At 41.6% G+C, this 26,175-nt stretch overlaps 1 protein-coding gene across 1 annotated transcript in view; it reads left to right on the top strand.

Moving 5' to 3' along the window:
* Positions 1-26,175, top strand: part of NCKAP5 (NCK-associated protein 5) — an 846,875-nt gene that overhangs the window by 772,686 nt on the left and 48,014 nt on the right. The window contains exons 15-17 of the mRNA XM_011937715.1: positions 13,509-13,823; positions 16,616-16,752; positions 19,800-19,932. Coding sequence (XP_011793105.1) covers positions 13,509-13,823; positions 16,616-16,752; positions 19,800-19,932 — 585 coding nt within the window. The remainder of the gene's footprint in view (positions 1-13,508; positions 13,824-16,615; positions 16,753-19,799; positions 19,933-26,175) is intronic.

Below are 26,175 nucleotides of genomic sequence, written 5' to 3'. Positions count from 1 at the left end.
GAAATAGTATTGTTTAATTACCAATTATTTATAATACATACTAATACAATTGATTTTGCTAAATTACCCTTGTACGATGTAACCTTGCTAAACTCACTTATTAGTTCTCATAAAGTTTTGGGAGATTCCTTAGGGTATTCATGTGTACAATTATATTGTCCTCAAATAAAGACAGTTATACTTTTTTCTTTCTAATCTCTATGCTTTTTATTTCTTTTCCTTGCCTTGTTGCACTGGCATTAAGTTGCACTATAATGTTAAATAGAAGTGGTAAGAGCTAACATTCTTAACATGTTCTCAGTCTTAGTGGGGAAACATTCAGTCTATTTTTTCAAATCTTTGTTATCTGTAGGTTTTCTGTAGATGCCCTTTTACACTTTTACAGAATGAAAAGGTTCTCTTCTATTCCTAGTTTGCTGATAGTCTCTTTATTTTTTTTGTCTGTCATGAAAGGATGTTGCATTTGTTAAATGATTTTTTCTATGTATTTTGAGATAATCATGGTTTTTCTTTTAATATTGATTTATTTTTAAATGCTAAACAAATTTTACATTATTGGGTAAATGCCACTTGGTGAATAATTACCTTAATTATGCAAAAATGCTTAATAATTAGCAAATCAGTTATTAAACATTCTTGCATCCATTTTCATGAGTTATATTGATCTGTATTTTTCTCTATGTATGATGTCTTTGAGTTTGATATCAAGGTAACATGGTCATTATAAAATGATGTGGAAAGTGTTTGCTCTTCTCCTGTTTTCTAAAGGGGTTTATAAAGAAATGATCATTTTTTTCATCCTTATAAATTTTGTAGAATTCAATAGTGAAGACATCTATGTCTATAATATTTCATGAAAATATTTTTAACTCCAAATTCAATTGCCTTAATTGATATAGGACTATTTGGTTTATCTTCTTTTTTGAGTGGGTTCTGGTAGTTGGATTTCTTAAAGAATATTTCCATTTTATCTGAATTGTAAAATGGATTGGCTTAAGTTTGTTCATACATACATATTATCTGTTATTCACTGGAAGATCTGTAGGGATGCCTCCTTATTCATTCATAATATGGAGAATTTTTGTCTTTTCTCCTTTAGTCAGTGTTTAGTCAGTGTAGTTGGAGGTTTGTCAGTTGGATCAGTCATGGCAGATAACCAGCTCTATGTTTCATTGATTTTTAAATTGTGTTTCTTTTTTAAAATTTTCTTAATTTCAGCTCTCATTTTTATGTCTTCTGCTTACTTTGTGTTTAATATGTTCTTATTTTTCTAGTTTCTTAAAATGAAGTCTTAGAACACTTGTTTTAAGCCTATGTTATTTATGCTATACATTTTCATGAAGGCACTGCTTTAGCTGCATTCCATTGTATTTTCATTCATTTCAAAATAGTATCTTATTTTCCATTTAATACACAGGAAATTTGTGAGTGTGCTGTGTAAGTTGTAAATGTTTGGAAATTTTTCCAGACATCTTCTGTTGATTTCTGGTTTAGTTCTCTGATGGTCAGAGAACATATGTTCCATGGATTCAGTGATTTTAAATTTTCTAAGGCTTGTTTTGTGATGAAGGCTATGGTCTGTCTTAATCAGTACATAACTAAAAGGAATATGTATTCTGCCCTTGTTGGGTAGAGTGTGCTGCACAATTCACATTGGTCAAAGTTGTTAAATTATATTGTTCAGCTATACCTTGTGATAGTCGCTCTACTTGTTCTATTAATTACTGAGAGAAGACTTTTAATTTTAATTGTAGATTTGACATTTTCTCTTTTAAGTTCTGTCAGTTTTTTGCTTCATAATTTTGGAGTTCTATTGTTATAGATATACATATTTAGGATTATAATGTCTTGATAAATTTACTTTATTATAACTATAACATGTTTCTCCTGATCGCTAGTAACATTTCCTTTCTGAAGTTTACATTTTCTGATATTAGCATAGTGACTCCAGCCTTCTTTTTATTAGTGTTTGCATGCTATATATTTTTTGTCCTGTTTTTCGCATATCTATTTTTTATATTTAAAAGGAATATCTTATCTACAGCATATGAATAGATATATTTTATATACCAATTTTTATTTTATCCAATCTGACAATCTCAGCCTATTCGTTGGAGTGTTTAGACTATTTTCATTTTATGTAATTATCTAAATGGTTGGGTCTAAATATACCATATAATTATTTATTTTCTGATTGTCTCATCTTTATATTTTCCTCCTTTTCTACCTTTGTGACTTGTATATTTTTAATGATTCCACTTTATTTCTACTTGTAACTTATTGGCTATACCTCTTTCCTGTTTTAGTGAGTGGTTTAACATTTAAATGTAATTTTATTACATTGTTACTTTATCATAATCTATTTTACATAATATGTTAAAGATTATTTTCATATAACCTTTCCCATCCTTTGTGCTGTTGTTATATATTTTACTTCCATATATGTTAGAAACCTCACAATAAACAAAATGTATATAGATCATATATTACTATTTCTAGTGTTCTCCATTCTTTAATATATATCTACCCTGCAAATTTTACCTGCCCTGATCCTCATACCTGTCCCCGTTAACACCTACATTTACCTCCAGGCTATGTTTGTATTCTGTCTGTGTTTCAGTCTAGAAACCATCTCCAGGCGGTTGGCTGGAGTAACTGTAGGGCTCACTTCATTTGTTTTCCTTGATTCAGATATCAAATTCTGTGCTTTTTATCTTTCAGTGTCAGAAAACAGTGCAACTGTGTGTGTGTGTGTGTGTGTGTGTGTTTCTGTAACAATTTGATTCTTCATGGATGGAAACAAAAATCTATATATATTTTTACCCATATCCATATGCCTGGTCTATTGGATTTCATTACTTCTTTTATTATATTCCTGTAGCGACAGCCATGAGATATTGGTGAGTGGAGGGTGGCCACTGAAATGGAAAGAGAGACTCATCTCAACTTCCGTCTTCTCTTCACCAACACTTCAACTACAATCACATAAAAGAAAAATAAATGATCCTTGATATTCAGCTAAAATAGATTATCTTAGAATAATTAAAAATCCTTACAAGCAAGTAAAACATGTTAAAATGAATATTTTTTGAAAGCTTAAGGTTATAAAGTCTTGAGCTTTCTTCTTTTCTGCATATAATTGAAAAAGTAATTAATACTGATTAAATACAGAGACAAATGGAGAAAAACATTTTTGAACTTTAAATTCTTATCTTTCTGAAGACTTTTTATTAAATATCTATAATTACAGTAATATAAGCAGGCTAAAATTATTTATACTCTTAGAGTATCTAACTTCAAATTTTTAATGTAAAAAAGTTACAGCAATAATGAATAAGGTGATCTGGCTCCAATGCTCTTATAAATACTTTTAATAAAATTTTCATCAGTTGCTAAATTGACAGGTCTGAATTTCCCATGCTTCCCTGTTTTTACGTTTCTTGACAAATAAAGCTGGTTTAAATCTCTTCCTGCAGCATTGTACCCCAAGTTATTTTCTTTCCTCTCTTCCTTCATGCGTCTTATCAAGGCAGATGTTATCCAGGCAGGTGAAATTAAGAGTAGAGGCAGTTGTCCATATAATTCAGCAAACCTGATGTGATGTAAAAGAGATTTAAAGAGACAGAACCACCCATACTAGCCACCTGTGTCTACCAGATTCACCAAATAATTGTTCAACTTTTCACTTCATTTTGGCATGACAGCTAGAGATGGAGTGAACCTATGGGAACAAGTAGATTTTTGTACAGAAGCAAAGATAATCTTTTAGGATCAATATGTTATACCTTCTGTAAGGGGAAATCATGACTCACTAATTTGGGTATGTGATCTGGGAATGTAATGAGTCCGTGAACAAAGAAGAATCCGTAAAGAGCATTTGTTTAGACTTAGAATGCCTTGCATTTGCAGAAGCCCAAAAGTGGATTAACAGGAGATACAAACAAATAGCTAAATTGTAATTAGATTGGGGGAAAAAGGTTGAGCATAGAGTAATTTTGTTAGAGAATGGGCAAGGATAACAGTGGGAAAAGGTGAATAGATAAGTTGGCATTTCTTCAATTAGAAAAATGGCAATTAAGGATCAGGGCTGGAGCCACTGTGATTCTACATTTATTTGGTACTCTAGAAGGTTTTGCTAATTAAAGTAAGTTTTGTTTTTTTTCAGTTACAAAAATGTCAAACTAAGGAGGACAAGACTTGATGTATGGATAGAGAAGTGGTTAAGTAGTAATCATGGCTTTGTGAGGAGTTGGGAGAGTTCTGTATCCTACTCTCATAAACAAGGACTTTGAACTGGAAGTGATAACTCATAAAACAGGACCTAGGAGTCTGGGATCCAACTGTGGGTTCGTAAGTCAGATGACCTTGTCAAACAAATGCTGGCCATTAAACTGTAGTGGTCACATTAGCCCACTCTTATGTATCACAGTAAGTCCTGTGGGCAAGTGTAGCCTTTGTTTTTCAAGACACGCATATTAGCATAGCAAGAGATGAAGCAGTTATGTGAAGACTTCAAGATTTTTCAGTCTGGAGTGACAAGAGTATAGTGATAATTATTAAAATTTGCAAAAATCCAGAAGTGTTTGGAAAATTGCATAACATGTTCTGGAATACTAGACCAATAACCACTCCCAAAACTTTAGAAGATGCCATTTCAGTATCAGTGATAAGAAGCACATGAAGGAATTTTTTTTCAGGGGCTGTAACAGCTGTATATGAAAATAAATTCAAGAAAGATTTCTATAAAGACATGGTCTGTGTGGGCATTTGGAATACATTTGTATCCATTACCGATTTATATCCTTAAACTACATTCTACCACAGTAATTTACATGAAGCTACTGTCAGGCAAAGAATATTGGAGCCACTGGATACCAACTTAGCCTGAGGTGCCACTTCTTTTATGTTGGTTTAAATAACTTCCCCTTCATTTGTACTAAGGAATTTCATGGTCCTTTTTTTCATTTTTAATCGTTAGTCATATTAATTTCCTACATTTTAAAAATATTCATCCCTTATGCAACTCATTCCCTATGCCAGACTCCCAAAGTCTGGTCTTCCATTATCCCAAAGACAGTGCAAGAGATTGGAAAACAAATTTATATTATCCTGCATATGTTTCAAATCTCAGGAAGCTAAAATCCAGTTTGAACTTAGAGGCTGAGTATTCTCATGAATTCCAAAGGTGTCAGAGTAAATTTACCCTTGCGGAAGGTCATCTTCATGCCGCAGCCAAAAGTTACCCAATGGTTGTGAACAAATAACCAGTATAATCATTTTTTACTACTTGGAGAAAACTGTAGGGTAAACTTAGAATGAATAACCAACATTTAATTGATGTGGCTTTGCCAACAGACTTAGCTTTCTTTAAGCTTGTTTCAGCCGTTCAGATAAAGAGAAGGATGTGCAAATAAAGAGATCTGTTTTCCCATCTGTAGTTTAAGTTTCTGCTGCCAATACCACATGTAGCTTAAAGATGTTTGGGAACCTGGAGAGACCTTCTACAAAGACTTATTTACATGACCACTTGCATTATAGGAATGCATGCCAATTCATAGAATGGGATGAATATTGAACACCCATGAGTCACTCTTTCTGACTGAATTATGCTGGGGCCTCATTGTATGTTTGGCTGGAACTTTTGTAGCTATGTGGAAGTTGTCAAAGTGAAAAAGTTTGAGCTTCAGAGTTTTCTATTTTTATAGGATTTATGAATGAGAGTTGCAGAGAGGAGAAAGGTGATTACTAGCATAATTTGTTTGAATCTGTAAGTGGGTAGATCATTGCACAGAAGCAAGTATAAGCTTTTAGGATCCATGTGCTGGAAGTTACTGAAAATCATGGTGTAGTAATCTGGGACTGTTACTTAAGAATGTCATAAGTCTGTAAACAAGGGAGCATCAGCAGACATCGTTTGTGTAGGCTTTTTGAAAAGCCTTTTAAGGTACTGCCTCCGACGTAGATTTCTCAAAAAAACAGACTCTCTGTTTTCTCTACATGAGGCAGATTGCAACTACCTCAAGTACATTGGTGCATATTCATCATTCATTAATGTTTTCGATGAACTAACCCCCAGGGAAATGGTTGCCAAAAGGTAACTCCTTGGGAAATAACCAGGGTAGTTGTTGAGTAAAGTGTACCCAGATGCTGCAATATAACACTAGTTGCACAAATGACAATTTGGTTTCCCTTGGATTCTATGACAGTGTATATATTATGTACCCACAGGGGCCCTCACTTCTCCCTGACAACCAGTTATAGAAACTTATTGAGCATCTACTTTATAATGAGCACTCTGCCAGGCTTATTTAAAATGAGCTATGACTATTTAAATCAGAATAGTTCTAAAAAGCCCTTGTTGTCCCACAGCAAACAGGTAACCAAGCAGGTCTTTGAGCTTAGTCTTTCCAATTCTGAAGCATGTAGTCTTCTCACTCCATTTATCTGAATATTCAGAGTAACTTAGAACTAAAGTCAGATTTTCTTAAACCTGTCCTATAATAATCTCTTTGGACAGATACATTAATACCAAGAGTTTTGAGGTTACAAATTCAAACCATTACAGATATGTGAAATTGGATCCATGAGAAAAGATAGAGACACTTGAATCTGCAGAAGAAAAGGCTGAGAAACAAATTAGTGGCATCTCCCAAACACCCCAAATCATTGCTAATTCATATCCCACTCACTTGGAAATTTATATTAACTGAACTAGTGCTGGAAATCAACTTTTTTTCTTTGCAGCTATTTATAAAGATGATGTTGCTATGTGAACAAATATGGTATAAAACAAGTTTAAAAGAAGCATAGTTTCTATAGTTTGGATATTTGTCACCTCCAAATCTCATGTTGAGTTGTGACTCCCATTGTTGGAAGTGGGACCTGGTGGGGGTGTTTGGATCATGGAAGTGGATCCCTTATGAATGACTTGGTGCCCTCCTTGAAGTAATGCGTGAGATCTCGCTGTATTGGTTCACGCGAGAGCTGTTGTTTAAAAGAGTCTGGCACTCACCCCCCTCACTCACCATGTAACACACGCCAGCTCCCCTTGCCTTCCATTATGAGTAAAAGCTACCTGAGGCCTTGCCAGAAGCTGAGCAGATGTCAGAATCATGCAGAATTATGAAATACACCTCTTTTCTTTATAAATTACTCAGTCTTTGGTACCCATTTATAGCAATGCAAAATGGATTAAGGCAATAGTCAACCAAGTTAACAGAATGATTTGCTTTAAAACAGGGCAACTCAGCGTTCTGGTTAAATGCATATAAGAAGTTCATATAATGAGTAATCTCATTCGCTTAGTACAAACGGCCCCAGGAACGTGACTCTGTAGTAAGAACTTAGTTCTCACAATACTGTGGATGCTGGTGTTAAACAGGATGGCAGCATTCCACTTGGCATCTAGAATCCCTCAGGATGAGAGCCAGAGTTACTGTGCCACACCAGCTTCCTAGGCCTGGGACCTTCAGGCCCAGTGATGCTGTGCACTGGCACAGGGACTGAGGAGGATGTTAGAACAGCCTATTGTTGGCTGTCCTTTGCCTTCGTGATGCATTCTTGTCCCAAGGACTTTAAAGTGCTAAGAAACCCGTCATTAAAATATTCAGGAATTCTGAATGATCTTATCTCTGTGGCCATCTGAATTAATGAAGTCTGGCTTCATGTGAAAAATAACTACAGAAAAGGAAGTCAGCTGTTTGCTTTGGTTGCTAAAATCAGAGCAAAAAAGAAGCAGATTGAGATTTCACAAGAAGAGGTTCACATCCATTAACGGTGAGGAAGACTGTTCTAAAGGTTTATTGTTTTTCATTCACCTGTTCATTCATTCCACATCAGTGAGGGCTGACTATGTGTTAGGTGTGATGCTGAGCACTGGTGATAGAGTCAGATGGCTGGGGAGTGTCATTACCATTCTGTAGAATAAGAGCAATCATGGAGCAGGAGCCACTTATATGGGAGAATTGAAGAGATTAATCAAATCCAGTTATGCCTGCAGGATGCTTACAGTCTAATAACATTTTGAGAGCTGCTGCCATTTTCCGAATTAAAACAGTGTGCCTGTTGCAAGTGTTGTGCCAAGCTCACCACATGCTTTGTTTCTAGTCCTCAGAGCACCCCTATAATGAAGATAGTGGGATCTAATTTGCAAATGAAGACACTAAGGCCAGATGTGGAGGCAGCTGGGGGTGGGGAGCAGCAGGGTGACACTCACTGGTGAGATGAGTGGGGATTTTCTGCCACACACCCTAAGGTAGCAACTGGAAAACCCCCAGTGGAAATGTTTCTTCAAAATTCTCTGCCACCATCCCACAGGGAACACACCCACCTTGGCTGCTTATGTCCCTCTCAGACACAGTAAATTTCCTCTTCACTGAAGTCGGTGCCAGACAATATTCCTGCCCCAAGCAGTCTTAACATTCTTCCCCCAAAAGGAGAGCCTTATAGAAAGTCCTGTATTTGCTTCTAGGAGACTAAAAAGGTCTCCTCCTTTCATACCAATCATATGCAAGGGAATGTATTCAAGGTGTCAGTAAAAGAGAATGGGGACTCCATTCTCTATGAGATTCTCTGCCATTCTGCTGCTGACTGCTCTGAATGGGTACCAGGTGTACCAAGATGGAGCTTGTTCAGCCCTCAGTTGACCAGTTGTCCTGGGGACTGGTGTTTTCCTCAACCAACTGTATATTTTCTTTGTGAGAGACAACTTTAATAGGACTGGGAAGTAGTGCCTTAAGTCATCCCGTGAGGTTCCTGGGACCTGATGGTGGTGGTAACTGTGAGAATTTGTTAATACCTTGAGAGACAGAGAGAAGGCACATGGAACAATAGGAACAGGTGAGAGAGCTGACCAGAACCAGAGATGTAATTGGTGACCTTACAAGGATGAAGCCCATTGGTACATCCAACAACCCAACCCTTGAATTCATTAGCAAGGCCCTGTGGGCAACTATACTCACAGCCAGAAATGTGAACTCACATTTGTGCGGGGTTTTTGTTTTTCTTTTGTATTTTGTTTTGTTTTATTTTGAGACAGAGTCTTGCTCTGTCGCTAGGCTGGAGTGCAGTGGGGCAATCTCGGCTCACTGCAACCTCCACCTCCCGGGTTCAGGCGATTCTCCTGCCTGAGCCTCCCGAGTAGCTCGGACTAAAGGTGCGCACCACTATGCCCAGCTCACTTTTTTTGTATTTTTAGTGGAGACAGGGTTTCACCATGTTGGCCAGGATGGTCTCCATTTCTTGACCTCGTGATTGACCCACCTTGGCCTCCCCAAGTACTGGAATTACAGGCATGAGCCACCGTGCCCGGCCGTGAACTCACATTTATTGGGAGCAATACTGCATCAACTCATTGAAGATGGGAGGCAGGCTTGCCCCTTTGAACTTAGTTCCTACTGCAACCATTTAATTATTTTGTGAGTTCTTAAAATTTTCTGAGGAAAAAAAAAACTAGCTTCAGAAGTATAATATCTAACATTTGTAATTCAGGTTACAATATTTTTATGAACTGCAAGAAACTAATTGTGCCTTAAAGAAACTACATAAAGATGGCGTCAGCATTTTCAATATAAACTTCCATTTCCAAAGGTTTATGTATTCTGAAGAAATTCTCTTGCAGGGAAACTTGGCATGTGTCTGAGCCCCTGACTGTCCACACCTCACTTCATAGGGACTTACAGATGAATCCTTCACATCCACTACATTTGGCATCTGCAATTTTTAGAAACAAAAATGGCCTTAATAGTGAATGGTTTCTAAGTTTAATGTCACGGCATGCAATTCTCAGGAAATCAGAGAACTCAAGAATTCCAAAAGTCCTGTTTTATAGACTGTGGTATAACAATATTGGGTGTTGAAAGGAAAGTAAAAAAATTTAAGGGGATTGATGCTAGAAAATGTTGTAGTCTTCAGAAAGCCTCCAGACTTAGACCTCCTTCAACATTTTTTCTACCCCCAAATTCCTCCTCTGCCCTATTTCCTGCAACTGCCCCATGGCTTTGTGTTATAGGTTACACAAACATATATGGGCTTTGTATGTGGCACCTATTGCCAAAATGAAAAAGGCAGCCAAGATTCTCACTTTGCTTTTTGAATCTTCATTTGAGGAGACTGGATTAAGTGCTCTATGTGACTTATAATACAAAGAAGAGGGAGAAAAGCCAGAAAAACATTGCCCTTGGAAGAGTGCCTATCACCAAGCTAGAGGTGTATTAGGCCATTCTTACATTGCTATAAAGAAATACCTGAGACTAGGTAATTTATAAGAAAAGAGGTGTAACTGGCTCATGGTTCTGCAGGCTGTATAGGAAGCATGGTGCCAGCATCAGCTGCTGGTGAGGGCCTCAGGAAGCTTCCAATCATGGTGGAAGGTGAAGTAGGAGCAGGTGTCTCAAATGCAAGAGCAGGAGCAAGAGAGAAGGTAGGAGGTGCCACACACTTTTAAACAACCAGATTTCATGTGAACTCACACATCATTAAGGGGATGGCACTAAGTCATGCATGATGGATATAACCCCCAATACAAACACCTCCCATCAGCCACCAGCTCCAACACTGGGGATTACATTTCAACATGAGATGTAGTAGGGAAGCAGATCCAAACCATATCAGGAGGCAAAGTAAACTCTACAAAAGGCCCTGGCAAGAAGTCTAAGAATTCAATCCAAGAGGGCAGAAGGAAGGGTTGCTAGGCACTTGGGATTCTCAGAACTATATAGTAAGGTTGCATAGGCATCCTGCATAGAACCAGACAACCAGCTAGATGCCAAGCATGTTGACAGTGGACTCCAGCCTCAGAATGGGGAGCCCAGGAACCAAGCTAGAATTCTGGGGCCAGCACCAATTTCAGAGGAGAAGCTGGGCACCTTGCCTGGAAGCCACGGGGCCGTGCTGTAAGCCTTCTGCTCACATGGCTGCCTCAATGGCTATGAAGTGAGCAGAGCCCACTTTGGGGTTTACTTGTGCTTCTGGGGGGAATCAGTAGAGCTTGGTGGCTAAGAGCGTTGTCTTTGTAGTAAGGCCTGGATTCAAGTCCAGGCTTTCATTTACAGCATATGACCTTGGACAAGTTGCTTAACCTCTTTTAGCTATGATTCCTCATTTCTAAACAGCAATGATAGTTCTTGCCTTATAGGTATGTGAAGATGAAGAGATGTTACAAAGAAAGCAGAACTCCTGAAAGCTGTAATAAGCACCAAACTTTTGATGACACGTCTTCTCGAAAGAAAAAAACGTCCCTAATGTCCTGCCCTGCCGAGCCCTCCTTGATTCAGAGATAGGTAGTCCTGAGGATGCTGGGGTAAATTATTAGGGCAGGCAGCCTGGGGCACGTAGGGTCTGACACATCTCAGCTGCTACATCCCATGAATCTTTGATTCTCATCTTCAAAGACTGAGTCGGTTCTGATGAAGATCTACTTACTCCTGTAAGTCTGAAATACTTCAGACTTTCAGAATTGCCCCAGTTTCAACACATGGACATGCTAAATCTGAAGTGTTGTATGTGTAGGGCTAAAATTAAGAAAAGACACAGAAGTCTGAATAGCAGTGACTTTTTTTTTTACTCATCTGGCCGTGCCTCTCCATGCAAACAGCTGATCCTTTCTCAAAAACACCATTCTGTAACAATTAAATCCCCTTAATTGGGGAGAAAATGAAAAGAGAAGGTCATGAATAATCTGTAAGTCCAGTTGAGAATAAAGCTGACCAGGTGGAGGCCCTGAACTGAATGAGGCTAAAACTTAGCTCTTGTAATCCCGGGAAGGAAAAGCACTTCTCATGGTGTGTCTGCATGATTCAGGTATCCTAGAGCCCATAACAAACATCCCATGGCATATGAGCTGGTTAAATGGCACCATAGTGGAAAAACGATATCTATATCTTCCTGCTAAATATCCCTGTGAAGATTGAAGCCTCTTGAGTAGGGACTTCATCTTCCTAGTACTTCCAACACCAAGCACCAAACCTCCTCAAGCCTAGAAAAGCCAACTCTGTACACATTCCCATCCCTTTATTTTTGCCTTAGTATTAGGAAATTCCCAAACTTCTGCTACTCAGCAAAGACGTTTTGAGGAGGAAGGTAGGGGAATGGGCAAATTCTGAAGTTTGAATAGTAATTACTGAGCATGAAGTGAGATTGTATATAAAAGATACTTAAGGATAAGCTATTCACCTATCAGGTATCTACTAAAATGTAATAAATACACTAAACATTTTGTATATTTTGCCATTCATTATTGATTTACTGGGCTGTCTCACAGTGCACTTAGTGTCATTCTAAATTCTAAGGATTAAATGGGGAACATACTTTAATCCTCACACTAGTCCTAAAAGGAACCTGAGACCTTGAGAGGCTAAGGCTTTTGCACAGGGGTTCAAAAAAGTAGTCATTGGCAGAGATCACACCACAAGCCTCTGTTCTTAAAGCACCAAAGAAGTGGTAGCTGTTGAGCTTTTGATACAAACATTATGTCGTAATCTATTATATTCCCCACCATGCCTAATACAGTGCTCAGTTGTTCCGCTGACCCAGTGCTAGACTTACAAGATGCTTCTAAGATGAAACCCAGGAAGTTTCATTCCAGGATTATCATACGAACAGAAGACTTTCTGGATGACATCCAGATCTTGGAAGCTGCCTCATTGGCCTTGATAAACCACACCACCATTCCAGAAATTATGTGGTAATTTTTTCAGATACTGTACTTTTCTCCATATATAAAATGTTTTGATGATGACACACAATTAACAGAATATGTCACATACATAGTGAAATCATCTTAATTTGTTCTAGAGAATAGTGGGATCCCTGGGACTGCCACGAAATGCAAAGCATTATTGATGAGTTTTGTCGCTGAATAAAGTGAGAATGAAAGAAAGTGGCTCACAGACTTCTCAACTGGGCCGAATGAGGCCCACATGATAAGTGATGTTCTGATGGGAAAGGTACCCTTTGGGATGACCCTTCTGGCGTGTGAATTACTTGTCCCCGCAGTCAAATTAAGAGGCCAGAGATTTAGTCAACTGCTGAATGGGCGATCATTCATACAAGAGATACACAATTACTGTTGTTAGGATGTCATTTCAATTTATGTGTTCTCATTACTCATTATTTCAGTTAATAAATTTCACCTAATTGGTTGAAGTCATATGATTCCCAGATTGAAATAAGGATGACCACAATTTGGTCTCTAATGACTATTCCTCTTCTAACTCTAAAGACCTATCCAGGATATATGCACAAGTGACTATTGCTGCTCGTAACAGGCTGGTCATCTTCTTATATTACATGAAGGGGATGCTTTCATGTTCAAAAAGGTCCGTTTCATGCACCTCACTGGAAATTTACTACACCACTAATACTGTTTCCAAATGCTTATCATTGTTCTTTCTCTTAAATTCACCCTTCTAGGTGTCTCCTTTCCTCCAGATCATTCCCCAATTTCCATGATTCTTTCATCCTTTTATATGAGCCTTCTTTAATCCTTTCTCTCTGTCTCTCTATCTCAGAATCCAACTGCCAGATGAGAACATTGGACAGTGGGATCGGAACCTTCCCACTCCCAGACTCGGGAAATCGCTCGACGGGACGATACCTATGCCAGCCAGACTCCCCAGAAGACAGTGAGCCTCTCCTGCCTCTCCAGTCAGCCCTTCCTGCAGTTTCTTCCATGAGAGCCCAAACCCTTGAACGTGAAGTGCCTTCCTCCACAGACAGCCAGCGCCCTGCAGATAGCGCCATTGTTCATTCCACATCTGACCCCATCATGACTGCCAGAGGGTTGCAACCTCTTCAGAGCCGCCTCCCCAAACCAGCTTCCTCAGGTAAAATGCCAATTTCCCACCCTTAATAAGACATTTGCTGACAAAAAAAAAAAAAAAGGAAAACCTTTCACCAGGAGATAAGCAAGTCAGTGACCTGCCTGATAAAAACGTAGATATGTGAAAATTCCTTCATGTCCTTCACCAAAAAGCAAAACAATGTGTATAAGTCAGTATCTACTCATAGAATTACATGGAGCAGTAACACACATATAAGGAAACAGACATGTAAGTACTGGTCTATGGATATATGAACTGATTAAGAAAAAAACCATGCAACATACACTCATGAGGTTTTGCCCTATAAAACTGAACTCTGAATATAGACCAATTTCAGCCCAAGATATAAATTAAACTACAATGTTGTTTTCCTTCTTACCAAAAACATACATGTTCTGATGTATTCCTATCTGGTTAAAATATATTTGTATGTTGAACTATAAAAGGCATAGTTTGATAAATCAGCAGTAGATCATGCACTAATGCAGTAGAATAGAGTGAGCCTTCCCATTGAGAAGTACTGTCCTTCGTGGCAGTCAATTGAAACAAGCTTTCATGATTAAAGACAGGGCTAGACTAAGGGTCACCGTTTTTTCATTGTTCCCTCACAATTAAAAATATTTATTGCAGCCCAGGATGACACTAAATAATTTTTAACTTGTATGTCTTATGTTGCTTTTACAACATGCATAAGCATAGGAACTAAAACTTTAAATTGAATGCTTTCACTTATGAGTTGATGATTAGAAAGGAGCTGCAAGTGGAGATTATACTATAGGCTTCTGAGAAATTAGAAAAGGAGACTTTTAATTATAAATCTTGGAATAAATGTGATTGGGCTATTCCCATGGCTGAGTTCTTCCTTTATATAGGAATGCCCGTTGCCACAAATGTTGCATCACAAACTTCTGCTCATTCCAAGTCAAGGCTACGTTTTTAGAGGCTGTAATGCATATTATTTTTGAAATAAATGCATTGTTAATTAATGACACAGCCTCCAGAGAGTAAGGGGCAAAATCTTAGTTATAGATTATGTACTCCATGCCTGAATAGTCACGTGTGACCTCAATTCAGCGGCGGCTGCCTTAGACTCCATGATTAAACACTGTCCTTATAACAAATTGAATAGAAACCACAAGTCTTGAATTGCTTCATAAGCGATCAGAAGGAGATTGTTTGGATCTTGCTGCTAATATCCACTGCACCAGGTATGCAAGGGTTCTATCTTTGTTGTTTTTGTTTTTGTTTTGAGATGGAGTCTCACTCCGTCACCCCGGCTGGAGTGCAGTGGCGCAATCTTGGCTCGTCACAACGTCCACCTGTTGGGTTCAAGTGATTCTCTTGCTTCAGCCTCCCAATTAGCTGGAATGACAGTCATGTGCAACCATACCTAATTTTTGTATTTTTTGTATTTTTCATAGAGATGGGGTGTCACCATGTTGGCCAGGCTGGTCTTGAACTCCTGACCTCAGGTGATCCACCTGCCTTGGCCTCCCAAAGTGCTGGGATTACAGTCATGAGCCACTGCACCTGACTTTGGGTTCTATCTTGATTAAATTGTAAGGAAGAGTTGTAAAAAGATAGTATATGGTAGAGAGTGAGGTGAACACTGCAGGAAATTTTTGTCACCCATCCTGAACTTTCCTGTCCCCACACGATATCTGTGGTCCAGAGGCAGGACCTGCTTTCCAATGCTTCTCTTTTCTGTGTCCATCTGTTATTCATGTTAAAAATTAGGGAACGAGGACTAGCTGGAACAAAAAGAAAATGAGATTATACCTCCTTTTTGAGCAGTCACTGCCTGTTTAATGTGTACATTTGAATTGGTTATTTTTCTTCTCCCCATATAAAAAATGGAAGTCACTATACAAAACTCACAGTGCTGGTGAAAACACAGTTCTTAGCTTCCCCCCACAAACAAAATGCTGTGGAGAGTCTGTCACAGCATGTCCTGCTTATAATCACTGAGGTTGGAGGATAATGACAGCAATTCTCCATTCTGGCATGACAAAGGCATACACTAGGCAGGTTAATCTACTTTCACTGGTAATGGGAAAACTCTTTTTAATTGTTCTCTGCTAATTACACCCTTGCTACTCAGTGTGGTCCATGGGCCAGCATCATTGGCATCACCTGGGAGCTTGTCAGAACTGCAGACTCAGAGCCCATCCCATACCTCCTGAATCAGCATGCACATGAACAAAAGCTCAGCTGATCCATATGTACATTAAAGCTTCAAAAGTACTGCCCTGAGAGATGTTTAAGGGCTCCAAGCAAAGCTTCCCAAACCACACTATGCAAAATGACCTTGATAAGTATTTTAGGAAAATCAGGATTCCCTGTGTTTGAGGAAGCCTGCAAATTCAAATCCTCTTTTCAGAAACTATGCTAATGCCCACTGGCACACTGAAGCCTCTGAGAAGTCCTCCAAAGAAGAAACTTGATTGTTGTTGGATGAATAACATTATTTAAAGAATAACTTTAGTGTTTCCTGAATGGTTTGCCTGCTGAACCCTTTCTAACCTGTAAAGTCTTTCAACATTTTGTAGAGAAGTGGTCTAAGAACAGTTTGCCTCAGGGTCTTGAAAAGGGGCTTCTTCTATAGACGTGTATACATAATTATGCAGATGTTTTGGGCAGCACAGACTACAGTGGGACAGAATGGCAGGAAGCCCAGCTTTCACTGTATTTGGACTCTTTTTATCATTTCTGAATGTCTCCCCCACCTCCTTCCCTAAACTTGGAAAAGGTTGATGGAAGCTGATATGTGATTCCACGTACGTGTCCTCATTTAGGAAAAGTCAGTCCCCAAAAGCAGAATGAAGCAGAGCCAAGGCCTCAGACATGCTCATCATTCGGATATGCTGAAGACCCAATGGCAAACCAGCCGCTTCCAGACTGGGGGGGTGAAGATGCCGCCACCGGGACCCAGGTGAGGGGTCGGGGGAAGTGAAGGGCACCATCCACCTGTTGGTGCTGATTGTAAAAAGTGCACCTTTAAAACACTTGTATGATAGATTTCATTTTAAATGAAATTTGCTATTGGTTTCCTGAATATAAACCAAGGTCTAGGGTTTGCCCCTTTCCCTGCCTTATTAAGGAATACTGTGGGTTCTTGGGACACTTTCATTCTGAAGAAATCAAAGTGCTTCTGAAATGCACCCAGATTCTTGGGTATGGATGCGCTGCCCTGATTAGATATTGTGGGACACACATTCACTCTCCCAAGCCATGCGGGCGCCGTTGAAATGATGTTTTTCCTATTTTTTCGTTATCTCGGTAGTTATTTTAACCTTTACTTTGTTTTTATGAAACAGGGAAAGCAGGTCTAATTCTATTGCTTTTAAGGATGGCGAATCAGAGGCTCGGTGTGGTCAAATGACTTGCTAGGATCCGTGAGCCTTGAGTTTCATTTTTGCAGTGGGTTCTTCATCTGCCCTGAGATGATGACACACACAGAACTCCTGATGGGTGGCTGTGGGTGTCTGGCTCAGGGACTCCTTGCTTATCCCTACTGGGGGTTATGTGGTACCCCCTCCTGTTTACTCCTTCCAGCAGGTTGCCCTGACCATGGTGAGCCTATTTGCCATTTCACCACTCGTCCTGGGGCTGGCCCATTGCAGCATCTGCCCTGGTGCCTGGTGGTGAGAAAGGTGGAGGAAGACACGTGGATTGTTTTCCAGAACTTCCTGGCCCCTCCTTGGCCTTTCCCACTTCTGCTGCCCTTGGCTTTCCCAGGTCTGGTATCAAGAGCCCTGGTTGCTATTTTTACTAGAGTTTCTGCCCAACTATGGTGATGAGATACCCAGATTCACCCACATCTGAGGTCCCCTCACTCAGTGTGGCCAAACCACCTTTCAGCCTTTAGCATCTGCCTCAGTATGGAAGGGGACCATGGAAAAGCAGGGGAGCAGATCCTCTAGGCCCACAGCCTCTATTTCCAGTGGGGAAAACCAGAGTCCTGCTGGACCGTGTTCAGGGTCCCGGTGAAAGTTACTGTGGAGCCAAGACTGGAACTGGGCCCTCTGAAGTCCAGGGCAGCACCTGGGATGTCTGCCTCCACAGGACTGAGCGGCAAAGGAGGAAACCGCTGTATTCTGCCATGCCTTAAGTCAAACACAGGAGGTTAGGGCTCCTCCAGCTCTGTGCCTCCCAAACCTGAGCAGGCATCAGAACCACCTGAAGGGCTACAGTCTTGTTGCCCACATAGACTTGTGTCTGATTTGGCTTATACGGAGTGAGATGTACACATTTCTAACAAATCTCCAGGTGACGCTGATGCCGCTGATCCATGGAACACACTTTGCACAGAGCATTGCTGCCACTGTTCCAAAGGACTCTGCGCTGGCTTTGGGAGGATTGGGAAACTGGCAAATTGAGAAAATTGAGAGCTGTAAAATTGAGAAAATCATAACAGACACCCAGAGTTGGAGAGGAGAAAACCGGTTCAGGAACAACAGTTGGTGACAATGGCAAAGGAGTTTGAAAAATTCCAAGAAAGTAAAAAGGAAAAAAAAAAGTTACTCTTGCTGACCCAGAGGGGACCTGCACTCCTCACATAAGATATACATCCACCAATGGACATACCTCTCTAGGATTCCCTTCCTCATCATCCTGCACTAGCCCCATACACTGGAAATCCTTGAAACTCAGAACCCTGCTTTGTTGACTACCAGGTATGGAAAGTTTCAAGCAAGAATTTGCTTTATATTTCTAGTACCTGGCACAATGCCTGGTTCAGTTAGCATTTGTTGAATGGAGCTATGAAAGGATGTACCTCATCATGTCCAGAGTGGACTGGGTCCTTTTGGAGCTCTGGACACAGGTTCCCCAGAACTCTGGTCGTAGACTTGTCTTTCTTCATGGACTTAGTCCTTGCTAGACTACTGGTATCTCCAGTAGTAAGCTCTCCACCCCTAGAACCTAACATACTGCTTAGCACACAGTAGGTACTTAGTAAACACTGTTGAATGGATGGGTGACTAAGTAAATGAATGAAGGAGTCAAGGAAATGAGTGCTTGAATTTATAACCCCCAATAAGCGAGTTGACATCCTAAAATGTGTTTTTACAATCCCCAACCAAATGACACTCTTCTAAACAAACTTCAGAGACCCATCTAATGCATCTGGATTGGAACTATCTGGCTTAGGTGGGGAATAATAGGCTCTAACAGAACATTCTACAAATGGGAAAAAAAAAAAAGGCCCCAAATAACCTCGATTCAACACCATAGGAGTTGCACTCTTGGATCCAGTATTCTGCTTATGTGCAAAGGGGAATACTGTTCATACAGCATCAACCGCCTCAGCAATTCCTGAATACAGCATCATTGCCACACCAGGGACATCCTTAGGGGAGGGGCCAGGTGATGTGTGCATGTGAGCAAGAAGGGAAACTGGGTCCCTCAGCCCATGAACTGTCAGCAGATTTGAGGATTACATAGGGTCAGCAGTTGCTTACTTTTCTAAAGGCTACTGTCCTTTTGGGAGCTGAAAGAAAATTATAAATTAGGCAAACATTTATTCTTTTGTTCCCAAGGTCGATTGTTGTATTACCTTCTGATACTTGGAAGGCAATGATGAGATCAGTTAAATAAATAAGCCATTAGGTTTGGAACAGCAGCTCATAATAGGCACTTGAGAAAAATAAGACCCTATAAAGAAGTGTACAAAATGCAGAGCAGGTAACCGTGGGGACCTTCCTGGGCCTGGGACGATGGCAGAGTGCCGTCGACAGCCTCATTATTGCAGGCCTATTTCTGCAGCTCTGGTAATTGAGTAGACAGCATCAGCTCCTCAGGAGGCAGAAAAATCGGCAAACTATAGTTGGTCTTGGGTGGGCGGTGGGCTGGGCAGTGGGAATGGAATTCTGTGCATAGATTGACAGCCAAATGTAAACTGTGTCACATGCTCACAGGATATTCTGCCCCATTTTGATTTGTATGAATAATCTTAACAGTCTCATATTACTCATTTAGGACAAGGCACCCAGAATGTGTACATACTCTGCCAGCGGTGGCAGTAATAGTGACAGTGACCTGGACTATGGAGATAATGGTTTTGGAGCTGGAAGGGGACAGTTAGTGAAAGCACTGAAGAGCGCTGCCCCAGGTAACAACCAGTGAACTTGCTGGCCCTGCAGGTTCCTCTCTCTGGGAAGCCGCTGATTATACCTTTCACTGTGCTCACCCTCCACCCTCTTTGATTTTATGTTTTTTCTTCGTGTCTCTCCTGAGATCTAATTTTCTGGTACATACAGAAGATTGTCTATGCGCATCCATTTGTTTTCTAGTGTAATCTTCATGACATTGCAGTGCAGTCTGTAAGGATTTTATTTCTGAATCCAGCATCTCTAAAACAGCCTCCAATTGAGTTATCTCAGTAATGAAGGAATGACTATAAAGATAACTTTGTTCTTAATTATATACTCTGGCAAGTCAAATCATCCAGTGAGCTGTGGATGGAGTTTTCCAGGCTCTCTGCTAACATCATGCTGTGTAGCCCTGGACCTGTTAGCTGTGCCATTATGAACAGGTCTGTTTGTGAGGTTGAAGCTCCCTCACTATCTTTTTCTTTGAGCCAGAATTGGCAGTGGAAGAATCATTATCCCTAGGCATTTAAAACTATGTCTATTCAGATGGTACTTCCTTTCAGATACAAGAGAACAGACAAATCCCTAACACAAAATGTGATCTGGGCTCTGCTTTTCTTCTAATTCATCTGGATTGTCAGAAATATTTTAATGATGCAACGGAAAGCTATTCTTTTCCTACTAATCAACTTTTTTCTCAAATACTATTTTATAAATTATGTAATGAAAGCATCATTTTATTTTTTTAAAACAAGGTTGATATGTTAAGGAAAAAACAATCTAGCATCCATGTGTGTTTCCAGTTTTCAGAGAATCTTGGTATTTGCATTGGGGGAAGAAGGGTTAGAGTAGCATGTAAGAAGAGCTCATTAATCTGAATCACCACTTTGTCCCTTGCTTCTTATAAGTTATCAGAGAGGTAGGATTGATGGTTGAATCATGCAAAGCTTTACCAAGAAGAAAGTGGTGAATACCCCTGATATTTTAGTTGGTTGTTGTCCCCGTTGGCTCTTTGTGGTTCACTGGTGTCCCTCTGACTGTGACAGATGAAGGGGAAGGGGAGCTCATGGTCATGGAGCTCCCCCAGTGAAGATGCCTAGGATGATGCCAGGTCCTAATCCATGTTCTTCAACTTGAGCTCATTGTGAGTCCTCAGGGAATAGCCTCACCTCACCGACCCTCAGCCACACACCCAAGAATGGTTTCCAGGGCCCCTTTCAGCTCTCAAACTTTCTCTATTCATTATTGAACAAGTATTTGTTGAAAGCTTCCTCTGAGCCAGTTTTCCAGCAGTGAGTAAATGGACAAAGATCCCTGCCAGATAGTAAACAATAGATATCATAAACAAGTAAATGTATATAGTTCGTTCATAGGAGATGAGTGCTAGAGAAAAGACAAAGTTAGAAAGAGAAAGGGAGAGTGAGAGTACTGGCAGTTGGAGGAGAAGTTGAAATTGAAGTGGAATAGTCGGAAGGAGCCTCACTGAGGAAGCAACTTTTGAGCAGAGAGAGCTGAAGCAGGAGAGTGAGTGAGCCAGGAAGGGCACTCCCAATAGAGGAAGTGGCCAGTGCGGTAGACTTGAGGCAGAGCACGCTCTGGAGCCCAGGAGTAGCAGGAGGCTCGCATGTTGCTGCAGAGAGAGCAACTTGATGGATGAGGCCAAATGAGAAGGGGCCAGAACCTCTGGAACCCTGTGTGCCTTTCTGAGGACTAACCTCTACTCTGAGAGACAGGGTATTTGGATGACTTAAAGCCTGGGAGTGGCATGAGGTGCAAAGTTTAAAAAGGGTGCCTCTGGCTGCTGTATTGAGAAAACTGAAGAAGCAGGATCAACTAAGAGACTGATACAGGCATCCAGGCAAGAGATGTTGATACCTTGGACCAGGGTGGTTGCCATCCACACCGTGACCAGCACTGGCTAAGAGACCTCCCTCAATGATGGAAATGCTCTATGTCCATTCACATGGCTGCTAAGCACCTGAAGTGCAGCTAGTGCAAGTAAGAGACTGAATTTTTAAATTTAATTTGTGCTCCAGTTTTCCTAAGAGTTCTCATTTGGGCCATTCCTTCTTTTTCTCTTTTATTTGAAATTTTAACTAATTTTAATGTAAATATAGTCACATGTGGCTTGCACAACACAGGGAGTGAGAATGGTCAGATTCCAAATCTAATTAAAAATACCACCCAATGGCCGGGTGCAGTGGCTCACGCCTGTAATCCCAGCACTTTGGGAGGCCAAGGCGGGTGGATCACAAGGTCAGGAGTTTGAGACCAGCTTGGCTAACACGGTGAAACCCCATCTCTACTAAAAATACAAAAAATTAGCTGGGTGTGGTAGCAGGCACCTATAGTCCCAGCTACTTGGGAGGCTGAGGCAGGAGAATGGCATGAACGTGGGAGGTAGAGGTTGCAGTGAGCCGAGATCACGCCACTACACTCCAGCCTGGGCGACAGAGCGAGACTCCGTCTCAAAAAAAAAAAAAAAAAAATACCACCTGACTCAAACCAGGCATGGTGGCTCATGCCTGTAATTCCAGCTCTTTGGGATGGTAAGGAAAGAGAATAACTTGAGGCCAGGAGTTGAAGACCAGCCTGGGCAACATAGTGAGCACCTGTCTTTACAAAATTTAAAAAAAACATAGTAAGAGACGGGTGTGGTAGCTGTGGTGGCACATACCTGTGGTTCCAGCTACTCAGGAGAGTAAGGTGGGAGGATTGCTGGAGCCCTGGAAATTGAGGCTACAATGAGCCACCGTTGCACCGCTGCACTCCAGCCTGGGTGACACAGCAAGACCCCATCTCAAAACAAAAACAACAACAACAACAAAATACAATTCACTGGTATACTGGAAAAAAAGTAGTATCAAGGATGACTCCAAGCTTTGGCTCTTAGAAAGGCTGGATTTGCCCTTGCCTTCTGCCAAGTGAAATGGGAGTTCCGCGTGGACATGCTAGATTTGGGGGCCCATTAAGCCTGCAAGTAGAAGTGGTGAGTAGGTGGGAGGCTAGGAGAGTCTGGAGCTCATGTAAATTTGAGTGTCATCAGCATGTCAGTTGCATTTAAAGCTGTGTATCCAAATGTGATGAGGAAGGGCGGGAGTGTAGCCCAAGAGAAGACTAGGTCCTCCCACCTTATCGCAGTCACGGAGAAGAGGAGGACCCAGTGAAGGAGGAGGAGGGGTGGGGAGTGTGGCATCTTAGAAGCCAAGTGAGGAAGGTATGTCAAGGAGGAAACTCATGATTCTGTCTGTTGCTTGTTACCAAAAAGAGGCAAGCAATCTTCAGTTCTGTCCTGCCCCTTTCTCTACCAGTGGGGTCCCAGTGTAGACAGAAGTAGGAATGGAGGGGAAGGATGGTCTAAGTGTCCTGAAAAAGGAGACAAGATTTAAGACAAATTCACTGACTCCAAATGAGAGAATACCTGGATACAAGTGCACTTACCTCAGGGCCCATGTTTCAGCATCATAGGCCTGTCTACATGAATTGTGACGAGGCAATCAAGAATCCGCATTAGGTTGTGGCTTTGGATGACCTAATGATGAACAGTAAACTTACTGCTTGATGTTTTTTTTAAATCCTTCTGCGAAATGAAGTGAGTCCCAGCCTGAATATTTTTCTCTGTCAACTCACTTTGCTCATCCTATTTCCTCTAACCAGAGCAAACCCCTCTTTGAAAAGGAACATCTTTATTTTATTCTATTGCTTTAGCTTCTTGGGAGAAGGTGGTGAGGTCCTAGAAGCAGCACAAACAGCAAGACAGTCTTTCCCTCCACCAAGTTGCCTGCGACTTGCCTTTAAAAGAGGATGCGTTGGCAGAGATCTGTCCTCGCACACCCTGACAGCCACAGGTCAGCCCCAGCTGTGGCAGTGCTGCCAGGAAGGGAAAGTGTTCTATGCAGACGCTGGCATGGCTGTGGGTGTGTGCTGGCTTCCAATAACCCTAGGAAGGGGCATTAAAGGATGGATGCAGCACCATTAACTTCCTAAATGTTGGCAAAGTTTGTATAAAAAGAAAATAGAAACAGGAGAAAAACAGTAACAGGAGGACGTGCCTTGAGTGTCTGGTGGAGATTTTATTCCCCCTAAGTCAGTGTTTCCTTGCGTTCATCACACGTGCCTGTGAAAGGGAGATTGGCTGTCACACCCCTGGAGTCCCTTCTGAAATAACAAGGTTCTTAATAGAGGTCCCCAACCTGCAGGATGGAATTCACCAGTAGATCGTGAAGCCTTACTGGATGTTTGCCAAGCTAGCTGCCCTTTTCAAACACACCCTTTCTCCTTGGTTCCCCGAAATTTCTTTTCTTTTCTTTTCTTTTTTTCCTTTTCTTTTCCAAGATGGAGTCTTGCTCTGTCACCCAGGCTGGAGTGCAGTGGCACTATCTCAGCTCACTGCAACCTCCACCTCTTGGGTTGAAGTGATTCTCTTGCCTCAGCCTCCTGAGTAGCTGGGATTACAGGCACCCACCACCACGTCCAACTAATTTTTGTATTTTTGGTAGAGACAGGGTTTCACCATATTGGCCAGGCTGGTCTTGAACTCCTGACCTCATGATCTGCCCGCCTCAGCCTCCCAAAGTGCTGGGAATACAGGCATGAGCCACTGAGCCCAGCCTTTATTATTTTGGAGATGGAGTCTCACTATATCACCTAGGCTGGATGGAGTGCAGTGGCGCAATCTTGGCTCACTGCACCTTCCACCTCCTGGGTTCAAGCAGTTCTCCTGCTTCAGCCTCCTTAGTAGCTGAGCTTACAGGAGCCTCCCACCACAACCAGCTAATTTTTGTATTTTTTTGGTAGAAATGGAGTTTCCTTATGTTGGCCAGGTTGGTCTCAAACTCCTGACCTCAGGTGATCCTCCTGCCTCGGCCTCCCAAAGTGCTGGGATTACAGGCGTGAGCCACTGTGCTTGGCCAGTTCCCTGGAATGTCCCTCAGGCAGGAGAGGACATTTGATAGTGGCAGTCGATCCTCCACAGCTTTCAGGAAGCTTACAGAGGCTGCTGCCTGTCCCCTGTGCCCTCCCACCGCCCACTCCCATTGTCCCCAGCTCCTTCCCTAGCTGCTCACCCTGCTGATCACAGCATGACTTGGAACCCACCCTTCAAAACAGGGTGGGCTGTGGCCCCATATTCCCTGGTTTTGGGGGCCCACTTGCTTTGTTTGCATCACACTGAATGTGGCCAAAGAAGTCTACTTTCTAAAACCCTGCCTCTGGGCTCGTAACACACTGAAACAAATACACAACTTTTCTTTCAAGGTTGGTTTCTTTGGCTTCATTCCGAAAAATGTTTAGAAAGTCTAGTTGTTAGCAGTCAGTGAGGGGAGCAGAATTTAGGAGCTGGATAGGTGGCCCAGCGGGTGAAGTAGCAGACAGAAGTAATGTTGTGGCTTTGTTCACAGAGCTACCTGCTCTAATTTGCCAAGTTGGGCATGACAGACATTCCTGCCCTTTTCCAGCAGGCAAGTCCTCAGAGAAGGCATGTGCAGGAGACAACAGTGTAAAGGTGAAGGAGCGAGCAAGCCAGTTGTAGGAAGGGGGAAGACCCAGTGTGGCCCCAATCTCCGGATGAAGGGAGAAAGGGGGGTCTCACCTGGGCCCACTGGACCTGGCTGGTAAAAAGTAAAATAGCAATCCCTAGTGAAGCCGGCTCTCCCAAGCTTCTGTTTCATCTACCTGGCTGTATGTCACCAATCACCAGACCTGCCAGATACCCCAAGAGGAAACAACCAAATGGAAACCTCTCTTTTGTCCTCGAGAAATCTGCTCTGCCTCCCAGGTTCTCTGTCTTCACTGAATGTCTCGCCGTCCTGGTAGGAGTACAAACTATGAAGCAAGGAGTCGCCATGGACTCTTCCCCTCTCACCGTCCATGCTCTGGGCATCCCAAGGCATGCTGCCTCCCCTCTTAGAGGCTTTTCAGGTCTGCCTCTGTCCCACTCACCCCAGCACTGCCTCGACCCTGGCCCCCATCTGACTCATGCAGCCTGCTGCCTCCCTTTGTCCCTAGACCCTGTCAATTTGCTCCCAGTCTCATGCCCCTTAAATGCATCGTCCTCACTGCCACCAAAGTGCCCTCCCTGAAATGCAAAAGCCTGTCGTGCTGTTCCTTTGCTGGGAACTTTTCGAGGGTTGTCCATTACCCGCACAGTCCACTCTCCCAGGTACATACATCTCTCCAAAATCACCAAGTGGTACGCATTAAATATGTACAGCTTTTTGTCTGTCAATTATACCCCAGTAGAGTGATTTTGAAAACAACAACTT

Source organism: Colobus angolensis, unplaced genomic scaffold, assembly GCF_000951035.1.
Source record: "Colobus angolensis palliatus isolate OR3802 unplaced genomic scaffold, Cang.pa_1.0 Scaffold168, whole genome shotgun sequence".
In the NCBI taxonomy this organism is placed as follows: domain Eukaryota; kingdom Metazoa; phylum Chordata; class Mammalia; order Primates; family Cercopithecidae; genus Colobus; species Colobus angolensis.
Note: the sequence above shows the minus strand (reverse complement) of the source record. Positions and strands in the feature narration are given on the sequence as shown.